The sequence below is a fragment of the Chenopodium album genome, chromosome 5 (genome assembly GCF_948465745.1).
Source record: "Chenopodium album chromosome 5, dcCheAlbu1.1, whole genome shotgun sequence".
Classification (NCBI taxonomy): Eukaryota; Viridiplantae; Streptophyta; class Magnoliopsida; order Caryophyllales; family Amaranthaceae; genus Chenopodium; species Chenopodium album.
In genome coordinates, this window is record NC_137838.1 from 79,084,447 (window position 1) to 79,103,498 (window position 19,052).

At 35.6% G+C, this 19,052-nt stretch overlaps 3 protein-coding genes across 3 annotated transcripts; all 3 read left to right on the plus strand.

Moving 5' to 3' along the window:
• The first annotated feature begins 285 nt into the window (after positions 1 to 285).
• LOC145632456 (DEAD-box ATP-dependent RNA helicase 10-like) lies at positions 286 to 14,519 on the plus strand. Its single transcript, XM_081684834.1, has 13 exons — positions 286 to 597; positions 818 to 947; positions 1,346 to 1,415; positions 1,631 to 1,693; positions 2,019 to 2,093; positions 8,019 to 8,138; positions 8,390 to 8,431; positions 8,529 to 8,603; positions 10,730 to 10,873; positions 13,073 to 13,210; positions 13,478 to 13,589; positions 13,664 to 13,752; positions 14,276 to 14,519. Exons 1-13 carry the CDS (start codon positions 459 to 461, stop codon positions 14,402 to 14,404), a joined length of 1,326 nt encoding a protein of 441 aa, XP_081540960.1. The 5' UTR covers positions 286 to 458; the 3' UTR covers positions 14,405 to 14,519.
• Positions 14,520 to 15,439: 920 nt separating this feature from the next.
• Positions 15,440 to 17,757, plus strand: LOC145631239 (uncharacterized). The gene is made up of 2 exons (XM_081683329.1): positions 15,440 to 15,592; positions 16,159 to 17,757. The coding sequence occupies exon 2, from the start codon at positions 16,304 to 16,306 to the stop codon at positions 17,465 to 17,467; it is 1,164 nt and encodes a 387-aa protein (XP_081539455.1). The 5' UTR covers positions 15,440 to 15,592; positions 16,159 to 16,303; the 3' UTR covers positions 17,468 to 17,757.
• Positions 17,660 to 18,498, plus strand: LOC145633253 (serine/threonine-protein kinase WNK8-like). The gene is made up of 2 exons (XM_081685517.1): positions 17,660 to 17,671; positions 18,157 to 18,498. The coding sequence occupies exons 1-2, from the start codon at positions 17,660 to 17,662 to the stop codon at positions 18,496 to 18,498; spliced, it is 354 nt and encodes a 117-aa protein (XP_081541643.1).
• Positions 18,499 to 19,052: the final 554 nt, after the last annotated feature.

Sequence of the window (19,052 nt, forward strand, 5' to 3'; positions counted from 1 at the left end):
TTTGATAAAAAAAGCTACCCCTAAAGGACAATTTGGTAAAAAAAAAAAATCCTCAAGCTACAATTAGCCTAGAAATACAAAAATTTCGAAAAAATACTTGTGATAAATTTAGTTCATTTTTCGAGTTTTTTTTTTTAAAATTCCCAACTAAATTTCTAACCCTAATTTTTTTTTTTTTTTATTTTTTTTTGAGGCAGATTGTTAGTATTTTTCTCTTTAATTTCAATCTGGTGAATTGTCCCATACAACGAATTAACTAATAAGGCTGAAATAAAAAAAACGAGTAAACTAATAAGGCTTGACAGCTTTACAAAACCCTAAACCTGAGTTGTAGTTGTAGTTGTAGTTGTAGTCGTAGTAGTAGTGTTCTCGACTTCAATTGGGTTATTCTTGCGTTTGCTTCCCTAATTATTTGCTGTTGCGAATTCTCCTCTGTTTGCATTTTGCCATTAACAAAAATGGAGGAAGATAACCGAGAAGAAGTGAAATCATTCAAAGACCTAAATATTTGCGATCTTTTGGTTGAAGCTTGTCACAAATTAGGATGGACTGCTCCTACTAAAATTCAAGCTGATTCCATTCCTCATGCTCTTGCAGGTTTTTTTTTTAATATTCCTGTTAATTTACCATAATTATACGATTAATTGTTTCGAATTCTGTTAATTTTTCATAATTATCTTATTAATTGTTTGAGTTTCTGTTAATTGATTAATTGTTTGAGTTTCTGTTAATTGATTAATTGTTTCAGTTTCTGTTAATTTAATTAATTGTTACTCGTATAATTTTTGTTGATTTACAATTGTTGATTTTCGAATAGGCAAGGATATAATTGGACTTGCTCAAACCGGGTCTGGTAAAACCGGAGCTTTTGCATTGCCAATAATTCAGGCTTTACTGGAAGCCAAATCACCTCAGCCATTCTTCGGTTGCGTGCTTTTGCCCACTCGGTGAGCTTTTGGTTAATGAAGCTGTTGATTTTTTGTTTAATGCTTCAGTGTTGAATGGTTGAGTTCCCTTTATAGTTAGTCCTATTACCGGCTGTTTCGTTATGTCGTTACTGTCTTTAATTTGAATAACTTACAGCTTCTATCATAAGACGACATAAACTTGATACAGTATATACTCCACCATCTAAGGAAGCCTTGAGGAGTCATTGTTACTATATATTTCAATTTTACTAGTATTTGTTTATGATAAAGGTTATGTTTGCTTTCTGTTTGATGTATCTAACACTGGGAATTTTGGCCTTAGTTTGTTCTCGCTCAGTAATGCATTTCCATTAAATGAGCTTATGATGCCTCTAGAATTATCCTTTTGCTTATTTTTGGCTGTTTTGTTACACCAGGGAGCTTGCAATCCAAATTGCCGAACAATTTGAAGCGTTAGGAGCTAGCATTGGATTAAGAACAGCAGTGGTAAGTTTGTTAATGAGCTGATTCCTTTCTTGCCTTTGTGTGCAATACTGCTCAACTTTCTCAGAGCTTTATGTCTTTTTTACATTTTGATATCTGATGAATGATTGAAAGTAGTTGCCTTTTTTGTAGTGAGTTTTATGATATTTTTTATTTTTTATTTTTAAATTTTTATAAAGCAAGTACCATGATTGCTGACTGCTTTATATCTTTTATAGCTTGTTGGGGGAGTGGACATGAACCAGCAGCAGATTGCTCTTGCAAGACGGCCTCACATTGTAGTACGTGATCATTCACTTTTTATTTATTTATTTGTTTATTGTAATACATGATTTGAGTTGTTCTAAGGATTTTGAATAAATTATTGTATAAATGTTGAAATTTTCCTTTCTTATAAATCTAATGTTATAGGTGCTACATTACCAGTAACTATGGAGTATACCCGTGCATATTGCATGTAGAACTAATTTGGAAGTTTTACAAGTCTGTTAGTGTGTGTCTGTGCATTTAAAAATTATGTAGAGGTGTTTAGAAGCATATTTAAATGTGATACTGGGTTAGTTTTTTTGCTGTTATGTTTTGTCATTTATTATTTCTTTTCTATAGGTAGGAACACCTGGACGCCTTATGGATCATTTGACAAATACCAAGGGGTTTTCACTTCGTCCCTTGAAATATCTGGTATTTTTGCTGCTAATATTTCCTATGTTTTTTTCTTTGGAATGCTGTATTCATTGTTCTGTTTAATTTTTTTGTTTGTGTAATTCCTGCTTAGCTGAATGACTTTGATTTTATCAGGTGTTGTACTTAATCACATGTAACATGTACAATCAGTATAAATTTGTTTTAATTAGTAAACAGAATTTGGTGCCTTGAATATAAGGTGAAGAGAATTGGCTTCGTTCCTTAAATGTAATTCTTGTTTATCCGTATTGGCCTTTAAGACAGAACCTCGGTCATAATATCTCTTAATATCTTTATGAGGTGATTGCAGATTTGCAGAAAACCACACCAAGCAGGGCCGCTTGATTTATTAAACTCACCGACAAATTTTATCTTTCCTTTTTTATGTCTTAATATCTATCTAATATTCTAATCAAACATTTATGAGTTTCCTTATTTTTTTTGTTTTTGGGGTCTTAATGAGCTTCAAAGAGTGGGGGAACATGTAACCACTAGACCAAGGCCTCATTGATGTTTATGATTTTTTCTTATTGACTGCTAGGGTTATCTTTGAAGTGAATGATAATATCTATTGTCATTCAATAGGGTTTTCCTATTCAATTTTCAAAATATGTATAGGCATATTTGAGATAGGAGATGTTAAGGCTATGGTACCAAATGTTGGGCTTCTAAGAAGAGCACATTAGAAAGATGGAGGTTATACAATTGCGCATGTTAAGGTGGATGTGTGGGAACACTCTAAGGAATAGAATCAGGAATGAGGTAAATTCGCAAGAAAGTAGGTGTGGTAGGCATTGCACTCAAACTAAGGGAAAATCGTCTGCGTTTGTTTGGGCATGCAAGACGAAGACTTGAGGGTGCACTGTTACGAAGAGTGGAAGAGTGGGACCATGGAGGGGTGGGTTAAACGAGGGAGAGGGAGACCGAAAATGACTTGGTTCAAAGGAGTTAAGATGAATATGAAGTATATGGACTTGCATGAGGATGAGGTTTTGGATCGTACGGGTTGGAGGAGGAAGATTTTTGTGGATGACCACACGGAATAATCAAATTGGTTCATGTAGCTGACCTTACTTATGAAATTAAGGCTTTGATTGATTGATTGATTTGAGATAGAGGACGCGCAAAATACTTCTAAACAATCTGTCTTGTGGATAGCTTACTAGGGGATAAGTTGCAGCTCAATGCTATTGTTTTTGCATTCATGTTGCTTAAAGGCTTAAGTTCTATTTGCAATTAGGTGACCATTTGGTGCTCTAGATTTCTAGAGTACACTTAAAATTTCCCTATTTGATTTAGGTTTTCCTTAAATGTAATCGTGGGTGGACGGGTTTTAATGTACAGTTCCAAGGCGCTTAAGTGGTACTTTAGACCTATGTTTTAACTTTTAAAAATGGTAGACTCTCTGTTTTTTTGCCCCCTTCCCCCTTCCCTAAGGGTGAGGAGGGATAAGAAGTTGCATGGGTAAGTCAGCAAGGGCATCATCCTAAATTAGCGTGGAGATAGTGGGGCATACAATTATGATGTTCTCAAGCTATAAGATCACTTAAGATAATTTCAACTTTAATAAGGATGTATTAAAAAGCATCAATAAAATAATAAAAATGCTTAACATGAACAGCGTTCTTAAAATTTTGTTGGTTCGTCATTTCTGTGCTCTCATGCACCCCTAAACAACTATTGCAAGAAAAAGAGTGGAGCAAAACTAGTATGAAAATAGTGTTTTTTTTTTCTTTTTCTAAATTACTCCTATGGGGTGTTTGTTTTGTACAGAGAAAAGGGAAAGGAAACAAGAAAGAGATGGAACTATGAAAGAAGAAAGGAAGAATTACTTGTCTAAGTGTCTGACTAGGCTATTATGTGAGGGTTTTTCATGAAAAAAGTTCAATAATGAAGGGTTGATGCGTCCTAGAGATGTTTGAGTGTCGAGTAGCCAACATGGGTGTAATATGAAGAGTCTAAGTAAGGATGTTTCCCTTTCTCATTTTTGAAGACCCCAAAACAATTGCCCCCTAGTCTCCCTTAAACAAAGCTCGACAAGGCAACCTGGTTCGTCCGGATCTTTCCTTGTTTTGTTTCCACCTTTGCCTTTATTCTAAAATATTTATTTGATATTCTATTGATTTGTAGCTGAAAATACATTCTAATACCAAGACAATTGAAATCATGCTTTACATAGTCTACTAAGAAGAAATGCCTAATTGGTTGGGGTGTTGACCAAAAAGTTTGTTAAGGATACTCTATGGATTGATGCAAAAAGGAAGTTAGGTGTTTGTAAAGATACAAAGAATTTTTCCTTGGATTCTAGTATTGAGTCTTCAATATGTTCCGTGGGGTATACCACATTGTTTGGATCGAAAGCAACCTTCTCTACTACATCCTTTTTTTTCCACTGTCCAGTCTTATGTTATGTAAAGTAAAGTTGATAAAAAAAGCCATGTCGATCTCGAGCTGGCTTAACTTGACTAGACTTGGAATCTTGGAGACAAATTCAAGCTCATTTCTATTTATTACTCACCTTGAGCTTGAGCTAAAGATCTACTGGAGCTCTTAAAGCTACTTAAATACTATTTCTGGCTACAACATTCCTACTGTTGTGTTTGGCTTCAATTTTTACTCTGTCAAGTATTTGGTGATATCTATTATAATTATCTAGTTTGGAGCTCAAAACTCCTTTACTCCCTTAAGATACTTTCCTAAACTTACATTGGAACTAATTTTAGAGGACACTGGATTTTTTTTTCCTCCTGGTTTTATTGATTCAAAAGAATAAAAAAAAGAAAAAAACTTTGATTTGTTTTACAAAGACTCTTCAAATGCTTTTGTTACTCTTGCCAGCGTATTCTTAAAGGCAGGATTGGTGATGACATGGTGTTACCCATCTATCAGCTTCTAAATGTAAAGCTGTAAATGTTAGAAAAAAAAGGTTAAAAGTTCAGAAGTTTGAATCCTTGACATTTGAAATTAAGTTTGATGTTAAGCTTGCTGGAATGTTAGATTGTGGAATCTTGCTGATGTGTGGCAAAGGTTAATTGTTTCTTGTTTAATGTTTGTAGGTGCTAGTTCCATTTGTGTACATGTCTTTTTATTTGTAGGTTTCTTTGCCCTTTGATTTTTCTACTAATACAACAACAAAGCCTTAGTCCCAAAAACAATTTGGGGTCCGCTAACATGAATCATCATAAGAAATCATACGATATAAAGAAAGGGACATAACAAGATAATCATTTCAAAGGGTTTGAAAAAGGTGAGTAAAGTGAGCAAACAAAAAAACATCCATAAAAATTAAGGGAGTTAAAAAGATAACCGAAGTATTGATAGGAATATCGGTGGTTTGAAGAATAAAATTCAAGAAAATTTTAAAGAAGTGGTTAAAACGTTGGAGTAAAAAATGGAAAGGTTTGAGATAGCTTTTGAAAAGGAAAACAATAAAGTTCATAAAGCATTAGTGGGACAATATAATAAAATTAAATACGAAATTAAATTTAGAAAGTATATATTCAAGCACGACACGTCGCTAACGTGAATTTTCTCCTTCCACACCGCCCTATATAACACTATATTTTCCTTAATCCTCAAAGCACTCATGTCACTATCAATCACCCTTTTCTATGTTTTCTTAGGTCTTCCTCTACCTCTCGCTTTCCTAACACTTTGCAAATTTTAATGCCTCCCTTACCAAGTGTCACTTGGTTTCCTTTTTACATGGCCAAACCATTTTAAGTGATTCTCCCTCATCTTGTACTCAATCGATGTAACCCCTACTTTCTTCCTAATTATCTCATTTCTCAACTGATCCTTTCTTATATGGCTACACATTCATGGCATGCATCCCCGCTACATTCATGTTATGCACGTGGCAATGCCTTGACAGGATAAAGTCGTATAACCTAGTCAAAAATAATTCCTAAGTCCTCTAACTATGCAGATAGGGAAGAAGGGTCGAACCACGGGAAAACAAGTGTTCCTATTCCTAATTAATTAATATAATTTAAATTATTAAGTAACTAAACTATAGATCTGATAAATTAAACTAAGGGAGATGAAAGTAGGGAGAAAATCAAATAATAAAAGCCTAGGATATAGGTTCACCAATTAATAATGCATCAATTAATCAAATCATAAAAGACTTTCGTTACGTATTACAATCACATAATTAATCTACTAGTATTAAATCGCATCTGTCGAATCTTGACTTAACCATTTATAAATTAACCTGCTTATTGAAATTAAGCCTAAACATCAATTCTCATTAGTCGAATCTCAAGTCAATATTGCTAAACTCATACAATTAAACTAGGGGTGAGCATGGAACGGGTACCCGTGTACTAACGGTTCGGGTACCCGATAACCAAAATCACTAAAAGTGATACCCATAACCAGAACCGATAAGTTCGGGTACCCAAATTTCGGGTACCCGGATTTTCGGATCGGTTATCGGGTACCCAATAAGATATCTAATAATGATAATTAAACTTAATTATGTAGTTATTATGATATAATTTACAACTAATTAAAAACAATACCATATGATCTTAACCAAATTATTAATAATATTACTAATCATTGATATTATAAAGTGATTATAAAGTAAAGTAAAAGTTTAGATTTATATTAATAGATTTAAGTAGGGAAAAAAAGCAAAAAAAATGCGTATCGGATCGGGTCGGGTAACCGTTAATTTTAAAATGATACCCATAACCATACACGATAACAAATTATCGGAACGGGTACCCGAACCGTTATGGTTATCGGATCGGGTACCCTAATTTTCGGAACGGTTACGGATCGGTTTTTCGGGTAGTTTTACTCAGCCCTAAATTAAACCATACCTAATATAATTGCATAGCATTAAATCAATCAATAAGAAATTAATCAAGCATTGGCAATTAACAATGATAAATTACCCCTTCATATTATTTATGGATCCCCACAACCCTAGAAAATAATATACTCACACATAATTAAATCTAAACTAATCAAAGCAATTAGGCAAAACATGATGAACAAAAGCAAAAAAATTACTGAAATAAAAAGGGAAGAAATTGTTACCAAAGTAAATAAAAATAATGAATTGAATTAAACCAAGAGTTGTAGAGAGAGAAACAAGAGAGAAGTTTAAGTTTAAGAGAAGATTAAACTAATGAAAGAGAGTAATTGTATTAAACGAAACTAAAACGTATTTATACAAAATGTAAAAATCCTAATTAAAATCTAAGTAAAGAAAACGTCGAATTCAATCTTCAAGACACGCGCTCGGTCGGGCACCAGCTTGCCCGGCCGGGCCCGCCTTTTTGATTCTTGAGACTCCTCTCGTGCCCGGTCGGGTGCGAAACAGGGCAAGGTAAGCTTCCTTTGTTCTTCCACCACGCCGGCCGGACGCGCCTTCGGGCAAAGCCTTGGGCTCTTCCTTGGACTTCCGTTTGGGCTATTAACTCGGCCTAAACGCTTATTTCCGCCTTGGGGCTTGAATCACTCGGGCCGTAGCCTCGGCTTCTTACATGTCGAGCCCTTAATTATCGGTTTGATGACTCCAACCGTCCCTGGGCTACAAGAGATGGTTTTGCTCCTCCAATGCTCGTAGTAGTTCTAAATAATCCCGGGAAAAAGCTCCAAATGTGCAATTTCCTACAAAATGCTACCAAAACTACGAAAACACTAGAAAGCACACATTAGCAATTAAAGTGGCTCTAAAGAGCCAAAAATACTCCTAAATATGACAAGGGATGGGGGTAAATCACTATATTAAATAGATATATCACTTTACGACCCAAAGCCGGCGTTATTGCCGTTTGGTAGAATTTTCCTTTTAATCTATGTGGTATGCCGGGATCACATAAAAAAACCTGTCGCACTCTTACATTTCAACCAACCCGCTTTGATCTTATGGAGCTACTAATGATTACTTTAATTAATGTGCAGGTATTGGATGAGGCTGATAGATTGTTGAATCAGGACTTCGAAAAAGCACTTGATGACATTTTAAAAGTTATTCCTGTTGAGAGGAGGACTTACTTGTTTTCTGCCACTATGACCAAAAAGGTTAGCATGTAATATGATTGTTTATGATCTTTTCCCATACTTTGTGAAGCTTTCATTGATGACATTAAATTACTTTTGTTCATCACGAGTTTTTCTAGATAGTTGACATGGCTTTGACCTGTTTTGTTTTCTCCTTCTCTTTGGGTATTTGTAGCTAGTCTTTTAAAAAAAAATTGTATTAGCTTTTGAAGCTGATATTTTCCGATAAGAAGAGGGATATATTTAACTAGAAAGCCCTTTTTTGTTTGCAGGTCAAGAAGCTCCAAAGGGCTTGTTTAAGGAACCCAGTGAAGGTAAGGTTTCGATGTGCTGTGTCATATACTCATATTTCCTCTCTTTTTACTTATATGTTTCTTCTATTTTCCCTATTGATATATTTATCTCTTCCAGATCGAGTCAGACTCAAAATATTCTACAGTTGACACTTTGAAGCAGCTACATCTTTTCATTGCTGCTAAATACAAGGTTTGTTCATCTACATGGTTCCTCCTCTTATTGTTGTGTTCTGACCCTGTGTTGTGAATGTAGTTTCTGACACTGATATTAGTGATATACCTTGTTGGCTTGTTGCTGTGACTTTTACAATCTGTGATTGGGAAATTTGATTCTATGGCGTCTTAGTGTGATATGTTGATCTATATTATTAGGTGAAAGAATAAAATTGAGGAAGAATTGCCTAAGAAAAAAAATGAAAGACTTGAATTAGTTTTATAGCCAGCGTGAAGAACTGTGGATATCTCAATTTATGTAATCATGATTTTTTCATCTATAAATTGTTTATAGTTGTTTTTCAGAGATAATATACTATTGCATAATTATAGGCGCAAGCTACAAACAAAGAGGGCATTTCCTCTACAACAATCTACTGAGTTCAAACGTGAGAAACCCTAGATGTAGGCTGATACTTAGGCCTAAGAACTCCAGTACAATACTAAGCATCAGTAGAAGGGGGAGGGGCACTTCAGGCAGTTGCATTATGATTCGGTTTTTCGTGACATGAATAATACGCTTGCTGGGTAGCTAGAGGAAAAGCTCTGGAAGGGCATGTTGATATTGATGAAGTTAGCTTTTAGATTTGGGAATTTGGGAGAGAATCAAGCATCTTAAATGCTTGAACATCCTTTAATATTGTTGTTTTCTAGATTTTATCTATCAAACTTCATCTGCTTTGTTATTCTCACTTTTAGTCTCTAAATACCCAGGTTTATCCTTTGTTCTGGGATAAAATAAAAAAAGCATGGCCCCCAGTTAGCCCTTCGTCATAGGGAAGGCAACTCCTATATTTAGTTGCCTTTTTCTGTTGTTGAAAATCACCACCCTTCATTTTGATGTTTTGTTATTCTCTGGTGCCTGGTCATACCCAAACTCTTTTGATAATCTATTTCTTATCTTATCAAAAGCCTTTACCAATACTCATACCAAAGCCTAACAGTGATAATAATGACTGTGGGACTAAGGAGGCACAAATGCTTTATGGAAGAAAAAAAATATTCACTTGACTGTAATACTACCCAAAAAAAAATAAAAATAAAAAATGAAGATACTTTTGCAATACCAGTGTGAAAAGTTTCCAAAATTAATATTCCAATGCGGATCCATTAGATAAATGTTTCAGCTTCAGATTTCCTCAACTTAATTTGTTGGTGACGGTTGTGCTTTGCTTACAAGTATTCTAAATTTAAGGTGTATCATGTTGATGCATTCTATTGTGTACTTCTGGCTAGTTATCTGTGTTCTCTTGTATGTTGTGATGTTTCTATTCACAATTGGTTTTAAACTGAAGCTGTCTCTATGACTAGATACAATGTAAAATCATTTTGTTGCTTTGAGGACTTGAGATCACATTTATATGTCTTCTTTGACTCTTTCACTTTTCCTTATAATTTTGTTTTACTCATTTATTGGTGTGCTAAGCCGCAGAGCACTATTAAGATTTCAATGTGTATACTGATATGAAACTTGATCCTTCTTAGATAATCTTCAGGGTAATAATATTGTAACCCCTCTGAATCTCTTGTGAGACAACAATTTAACTCTGAATTTACTTCTGAGTTCAATTCTCAATATAATAGCAAAAAGCTATGCACCCAAACTCAATTCTTATTGTCCATCTTCTAATTAGTGTTGTTCTCTTTACTAATAAGTTATAACTGAATAATATATCCTCCTTACCCCAACTAGGAATAGGAAACAACAAAGTTTTGAAACCTAACTAAACATAGAGCCCAAGCTAACCTGCCTAATTAGCTTAGTTAATGAACCCGATCAGCCCAAATAACTAGCTAACACAAACCAGAACCATTAGGCCAAGCAAAGTATGAAAGAATAACACAAGTAACAAGTCTATTCCATTCCCTCCTACAAGGCACTTTGAAAGTGTTGAAACAAGATATGCCTTCGGCCTTCCCGTGATGATCCAAACCAAAACCCATAGTATCTATCATGATAAACACATGCTTGTAGGATAATGCAACATCAACCACAGTACTAACATATATGCTCCCGGACTTTGTAGTTATTTTTAGTGATATATCATATTATTTGAGATTTTTATGAAGTTTTATTCTTTGCTATACTTTCATTTTTCTCAGGATTACTATTTTGTATATATATTGACGGATACACCGGGAAGCACTATGGTTTTCACTCGTACATGTGATGCAACTAATCTGCTAGCACTCATGCTTCGTAACCTTGGTTTTAGGGCTGTTCCCATCAATGGGCATATGTCTCAGGTTTGCTTCTTGCCTTTGCTTTTATTTTATTGTATATCACCATACATTTTTTCTTACATTTTTTTTTACATATTTTATACTCCCTCCGTCACATATTACTCGCAACAATTACTAAAAATGGCCGTTACATATTAATCGCTAGAGGTGAGCATGATCAAGTTGAAGGGAATTGGAACCGGACCCGGTTAGTACCGGGTCCAAAAAATTGGACCCGATATTGGAACTGGTCCTAATCGGGTCCAATAAACTCGGAACTGGTCCTGGATCCAGTTGGAACCGGTTCCAAAACCGGGTACCCGACTTATCATCATCTAATTGGATCGCGGCGCTATGGCTTCAACCAAAAAACAATCTGACTTCGAAATTAAATCTCATATAATCAAATGTCTTAAAATTAACCTCAAAAGATTAGCTAATCATTAACAATAGTGCATTTATTTATATATAAAACAAAAAAAATAAAAGAAATAACTCAGCTTACTAGTAGAGTAGTAGATTCCTTTTGTATGTTTGCATGTTCATTTTTGTATACATTTGCTTTCATCTAGTTGTAAGCATTCACTACTTTAGTTTCATTTGTAGAGATAATTGAAAAGAAGGGAATAAAATAAGATTTATAGTGAGACTAGCTAAGAGATGAAAGAGATTAAATGGGAAGTAAGAGTACGTGAGAGGAAGAGAGTGAATCTGAGGTATGAGCCATACGACGGCTGTAGAGATAGTTTTAACTTTATGGGTTTGGTTGATATGTTTATTATATATGATTAAGAAAACAGTATATAGGGTTATTGGGCTTGATAAAAAAAATGGGCCGCAAACTCCAATTAACTCTCATGGTATAAATAAAACTGATATAAAACTAATTAACCTGACCGGGTCCAAAAACTTAGGACTTGGAATTGGAATTGGTTGCAACCGAGTCCTTGTTTTTGGAACCGGACCCGGACTCGGACCTAGTTGAACCAGTTCCGGGTCCGGTGACTCAACTGGTTCTAGTTTCGGAACCGGGTACCCATAATTTTGCTCACCCCTATTACTCGCAAGAAACTTTTTTTTTCCCCTTTATAGTAAGTTTTTATGTGTGATTTTACAAAATTACCCTTAGTTATTTTTAAACACCCTAATTAAACTACTGATTTTCTCTTATTCACTTAAACCCTAACATTGATTTACTTAATTATTTCCACCAAAATCATTCCCCTTCCGTCTAAATTCATACTCATCTTCATTGGCAACCACCACCACCACCACCGATCTCCGGTCTCTCTTAAATCAACCCAAAAATTTCTCTCTTTGTTCATCTCCCCTCAATTCGATCGCAATATTCTTGGAAACCACCACCGCCGTCAGAAGTCACTGCCCCTGTCCCTTTGCTTGTGGCCGCTTCCGTTTTTCCTCTCTTCCTCTTCTTGTTGTTTCGTCATTGTCAGTGAAGCACATACTTGAAGGTTTTATGGTCAAATTTAACCATGAAAACTTAAAATCTAGAGTTTCGATGGTTAAATTTGACCAATTGAAGCTATACTTGATTATAGAGAAGGCATTAGTTTGTCATTTTCATCCTTTCCGTTCATATTTTCGGGTTCTGAGTTTTGGGGTTCTGGGTTTGAGTTCTGGATTCGAATTTTGGGTTTGAGTTTTGGGTTCTGGATTCTGGGTTTAGGGTTCATCGGATGTAATATTGGTGGTTCTGGGTTCGTGGGTTGTGGGTTTTGGGGTTGTGGGTGGTGGAGGGCTGTAGTTGTTCGTGCTGCTGGGTTGTGCGTGGTTGTTCGTGCTGCTGGGTTCTGTTGGCCTGGTTTCGGTGTTTCGTGCTGTTGGGTGGTTGGTTTGCGCTGCTAGGTGGTGGTGTTGGGTGGTTTCGTGGTGCTAAGTGGTGATTGTGGCTGGTTTCGTGGTACTAGATGATGGCGTTGGGTGGTTTCGTGGTGCTAGGTGGTGGTGGTGGTGGTTCGTAAATTCAAGTTGCTGGGTTGTGAACTTTGTTTTTTTTTTTTGATTAATACTCAAGTGTATGCCCTTATTTTTCGTTAATCATGCTTTCAATATTTTGCCTAGGAGTCCGCAATCTCCTAGTTTGTTGTGAGCAATTCGTAACGGAGGGAGTATATGAAACCTAATATGTAGATTTGTTGACCTTCAAGTTGAATCTTATTGTGTATGTGCTTGATTCTGAAATAACCTTGCCTTATTTGGTAGGCAAAACGACTCGGGGCGCTGAACAAGTTCAAATCTGGCGATTGCAATATCCTCATTTGCACTGATGTAGCTAGTAGAGGGCTCGATATTCCTTCGGTGGATATGGTGATAAATTATGAAATTCCCAGTAACTCTAAGGTCAGTTTTTGCTGCTCCTGCAGATTAGCTAGTCATCTGAGAACTCAGTTTGCTTATTGCTTCCAATGTATACTGGATGAAAACATTTCATATTTTCATTTGTTCCATAAGTGAAACTGTGAAAGTGCTTACTGACAGTGAGCAAAGTTCAATTTGAAGTAATGCAGAGTAGACGTAGACAAATTGTTCTTGTGCTTAAGGCATGTGACCGTGATGTAGTCAGTTTGCTTCCATTGTATTCATTTGACAATGTCATTATGGTTTCAGGATTACATACATCGGGTAGGGAGAACAGCTCGTGCTGGAAGGTCAGGGGTAGCCATCTCATTAGTAAATCAGTATGAGGTTGAGTATTATATCCAGATAGAGAAGTTGATAGGTGAGCAGCATTTTGTGTTCATGATAGCATTAATTTGTTTTCTTTGAGCCCTTCATTTATTATCTGAGATACAGGCAAAAAGTTACCGAAGCATCCAGCTGAGGAAGCGGAAGCACTGCTCCTGTCTGAACGTGTTAATGAGGCAAAAAGGATATCATATATGGTATATTAGCTTAAAATCTATTGTGTTCTTATGAGTTAGGTTTACAGTTTCCTTTGTGATTTAGATTATTCTCTGTTTGTCTTCTTTTTTGTGTCAAGCTAGAAAAAATCTAACATATTACATTTTTGATCTTCTGATTACAATAAACTTTAATGAGTTTGCGACTAGGTTGAATTTACATTCATGATCCCTGTACATTGCCTGCTGCCCTGTATACTCGTTGAGATCATAAATAAATGGAATGCTAAATTCAAGACCCAATTTGACATTGTCACATGTAGTGTTTGACCTTCTGTGAACCTTGCTATTTGCATAAGCTAAAGATCCTTCTGTAGCATTGCTATGCTCCATCTTGATGCTTAAAATGGTTTTATGCTCTGAATGGATCTTTAATACGTAGTACACTAGTACATATCTTGTGGCTTCGTGTTTAGTGTGTTTCAGGTTTTTTTAAAATTACTTTTAAAAAGTCTACATTAAGTTCAGGTTGGTGTTTTTAATATTGTGCCTTTTGCATCCACAGAAAATAAAGGAATCTGGCGGGAAGAATAAAAGAAAAGGCAGGGGAGATGATGATGGTGAGGAAATTGAAAAATACTCGAGCAAAGGCAACAAAGGCGGTGGTAAAACATTCAAGAAGTCGAGGAGATGATGCTTTTTACTTGCAAAGACAAACTTGAAGTATTAAAGTAGGGTTTACAAAGATTTTGTTAGATACTCTTCCAGGATAATATATATATATATATATATATATATATATATATATATATTTTTTTTTTCTGCCTATTTATTGACACTATTACTGAGATATACGACTAATACAAGCATGCTTATCGTACATCTATAAGAAAAGTCTAACTCTCTTCGGAGACATCTGATAAGAAAAGTCCATCTGCATCTTGTTGTCCATGAAGTTGCGTTCTCTTGTTTTTATTTTTCAAACTCTCTAAAATTTCTCAGTTATTGGAGGCTAGTGAGTAGTGAGCTCTAGTTCAAGCTTGCATACTCAACTCCCATCAGTCTAATCAGGTTCTTACTGAGTCGTCTCAAAGGACAAGTGTAGTTCAACTCATTTGACTTATTTTGTAGATAAAATGAACTTTAGGTGAATCCAGAAAAAATAATTCGAAGAAGAGTTATGGTCCACTTTTTGAATTCAAACTCGACCATTTGTATCTAATAATGAATAATTCTAAAAATTAGAAGAGGAGGGAAGGAGAGGGAAATCAAGAATACTACTTAATCTATAATTCTAGCTTTCAAATGGGGGAAAGGATGAAGAGACACTATGGACAACTATGGTGCAAGAGAAAGCCTACCAACTTTTAATAATTGGGTTTAAGTGTGATTAACTACAATAAATTCATTAAATTATGACTTTCTTGTACACTAATCCTTGAGAAAAAAAGTATCAAAAGACATGTTAAAGTATATTAACAATAAGTAAATGTGAATAAGAAAGCAAGGAGTAGCTTTATTTTCGTTTGTTTTGTTCTGTCTTGAGCTTGCCAAATATGTAAATTAGTTATGATTTTGATTATAAAAGTTGTGGTATTTTTTTTCCTTACAAATCTTTTTTATTATCGATACCGTAGGGCTATTATTTAATTTAATAATACAACGTATTTTAAAAAAAATTCAAGCTTATTGAGTTTAGGCTACTCTGATAATCCCCGTTTGGTATATGAGGTATTGAAGAAAGGGATAGAGAATGAGTTAAGTTAAAATATTGTCATAAAAAAGGAAAGAAGAGAAACGGATGAGCGCAGCCCTGCTTGTCTCTTTCTGAGTTTCCCATTGAAGCGCAACTCCACCTTCTCCATTGATGCAGCTTTCTGAAGTAAGTTGTTTCTTTTTGTAATCAATTTCACAATCTAATCTAGGGTTTATAGTTGATCTAATTTAGGGTTCCAATGTTATTTTGTACTTATTTAATTGAATCTGGACTTTTTAATTTTCGCTTCACGAATCACGATTGTAACCTTATGTTGAGTGGGATTTGCCTCTTTCATGTACTGTAATGAGTTTTGCTTTCATAGGGATGACTTTTTAATTAAAGTCTAGAATGCTGAAGATGAATTGATTAATCCGTATTGTGATTTCAATTACACTGTAATTGGCCTATCTAAACTTGTAATTAGAGTCTTGCTTACATTATCCTTTTCATACTGGAATTTAATTTGTTTGTTGCTACTGCTTTTAATGCTGCCAAAGTTTTTCATGGATTCTTATGTCCTTCCTTTTCCTTGTTATGTCATTTAATATTGACTACTTTTCAGTCAGTTATCTGTTATATATCTTAAGGCTCCTGCTCATAAATTCCAAGCATAAATTTGATGCGGAAAAATTAAAAAAAAATTCTACTTTATATAGCAACTTAGATACTGCTACTCGTTTCTGATGTAGGTACAAGAGCTATTATTATATTGGGGGTTGAACAAAGAGGGAACTGTAAATATCCTGGGAAAAACCAGCTGATTTCGTTTTCTATAGGGAAATGATCACAGTGTAGCCTCTTTGCCAGATTGCTCAAGCCTGGTTTGGAGGTACAATGAAGGCTCAACTTTGCATGTTTAGAACTCTGTTCACAGTTCAGAGTATTAAATTTGATTTCTGTAATTATTTTCGTAATACAAGTCCTTGCGTAAAGGCTGGTTTTTTCTCGACTACAACTAAAAGTTCGAGCAGATCATCTCCACTTGTAGGTGAAGGTGTGCAGGAAGTAATAACGTTTGTACAGTTCCCAAAATGCTCTACTGAAGTTTTGAGGAACTATGGTTGTAGTGAAAGCCAGATAAGTACTATTTTCTCCCGCCAGCCTTCATTACGTAATGCTATTCCCTCTTTACTTGAATCTAAGCTTTACTTGCTTCGTAAATTGGGTGTCTCATCCTCTGAGCTTGTCTCTATGGTCCACTGTCGTCCGCGCCTTCTGAGATGCCAAATTAACCGGCGCTTTGATGAACGTCTAAATGATCTACTATCTCTATTTGAGTCAAGGGCTCTTTGTGTTAGAGCTATCATTAGGAATCCCTCACTTCTGATCTACGACTTTCATAAGACAGTCATACCTACATTTTCAGTGTATGAGAAAATGGGTCTCAGTAAAAGCGAAGTGATTTCCATGCTCTTGCTTAGGCCTACGTTAACTCAGAGAACCAATATGAGCCCAGAGAAACTAGATTACATACGTAGGACTGGAATCTGCAGTGATTCAAAAATGTACAAGTATGTGGTCACAATAATTGGTGTATCACGCTTCGAGACTATCCGTGAAAAGGTTGCAAATCTTGAGAAGTATGGTTTCTCAGAGGATGAGGTACTGGCATTTATTGGTCGACAGCCATTATTGATGACTCTTTCAGTGGAAAAAGTTCGACGACATATGACTTTTATAATGGGTACTATGAAGTTGCCACAGAGCATTATTTGTCGTTATCCATTTCTGTTGTTCTGTAGTTTGGAAACAATACTGAGGCCCCGGGTGCTCTTGGTTAGTAAAATGCGAGAAATGGGTCTCGGTCCACAAGTAAATCAAGCTGTAATGATAACGGCATTGAGGATGTCTGAAAAGAGGTTCTTGAAGAAGTTTGTTGGATGCCAAGAGGAGGAAGTCAGAAAAGAGTTATTGTTGTATTATGGAGCTTCAAAAGGCATCAAGCGGTTGGCAGAATCATCAAAGAAGACTTCTTATACCTCTGGGTTTCCCTTCTGAAGGCGACTCTCAGATCTTTTTTTGGATACATCAAATTACAGTTTTGGTAGGTTAATTGTATTGTAATAATTTGATTTATCCAATTTCATAACAAAAGAAACTATGTGGTGCATAGTCCCTTCATTGCTTGTCTTGTTTTCATCAAGAATGTTTTAGCTTCATCAATACCTACTAAGCTGCTACCTCTTAATTATGGAGGTGCTGGTACTGTGGCTGATGATTGAAAACATACGAAACATTGTAATTTCTACTCACTTGTGCAAGCTTATGAGCAAACCAGTTAAAACCAATGTAATGCAGGCAAAAAATAATTTGGAAATTAAATTATACTGTAGTGTAATGACTACCCAACAAAATTTTTGTAAGAACCTTAATATTTTTTAGAATGTTTCATGTGCTAATTGTCATGCCTCACATTTAGAGAAATAAAAACAAGCTATTATGCTTGTGGCATATAATATACTTTAGTTTTCTACAACAGGAAAATTTGACAGATATTTTGTGACAATATTTGTGGATCGATGACAGGAACAAGTCCATCAACATGATCACTGAGCTCTTCACCTCTGGGGATTTACGACAGTACAGTGAGAAACATAAGTGTCTTGGCGAATCATAAGACTTAGTTATGAAGCTCTGCGCTGGGTTGAAGGGGCTTAGCTAGCTATCTTGTCGATACTAATTGGAAGGCAATCAAGAACTGGGCGAGAGAGATCCTTAAAGGGTTAGACTATCTTCACAGTCATAATACACCAATTATTCACAAGGATATCAAGTGTGAGAATAGTTTTGTTAATGGTTATTCAGGCCAGGTTAAAATTGGTGATTTTGGACTTGCAACTGTTCTGGAACATGGTACAGCTTTATGTGTTACAGGAACCCCGGAATTTATGGAACCCGAGTCTTATGATGAGGAGTATAATCAACTAGTGGATGTATATTCTTCTGGGATATGCAAGCTGCAGATGATCACCCGTGATAAGCCGTATGGTGAATGCAGTAAAGTATCCTCTGGTGAGGAACTTCATTGACCAGTATATGGCTTCAGTATCAGAGAAACCGTCTACAATAGACCTCTTAAAGGATTCATTCCTTGCATCCATGTCAGGCAATTTGTGCATACCAAATGCAGTCCTTCTCTGACGGAATTTGTGTGCTTGGGCAGTTCTCTTCTTACAATTATTGCTCCTATTGAAGTTTTTCAAGCGTAGATAATAGCCTTCAATTTAAGATTTTTTTGACCATTTTTCGCCCGGAAATAAAAATTACCAAGATGTTTACCAAGGTCCCTAATATCCTCCGGGAGTCCAATTGGGTTGGTGGAACCATCCAATTTGCCTTAAAACGGTCAATTTAACCGTTTGAAACTTATACCGATTTCGAGAACTCAAGCCCATCACATACATTTTTGACAACATATAATATTCATATATGATTCCAAACGCATTATATGACCCCTAAGACGTATCCCCTAGGGTTTAAGGACTTGTCGCCACCGGACCTCGTAACATAAAAAATTCCTCAAAAAGCATGAATAATAACCTTCAATTTTGGAATTTTTTAACCATTTTTCGCTAAGAAGTAA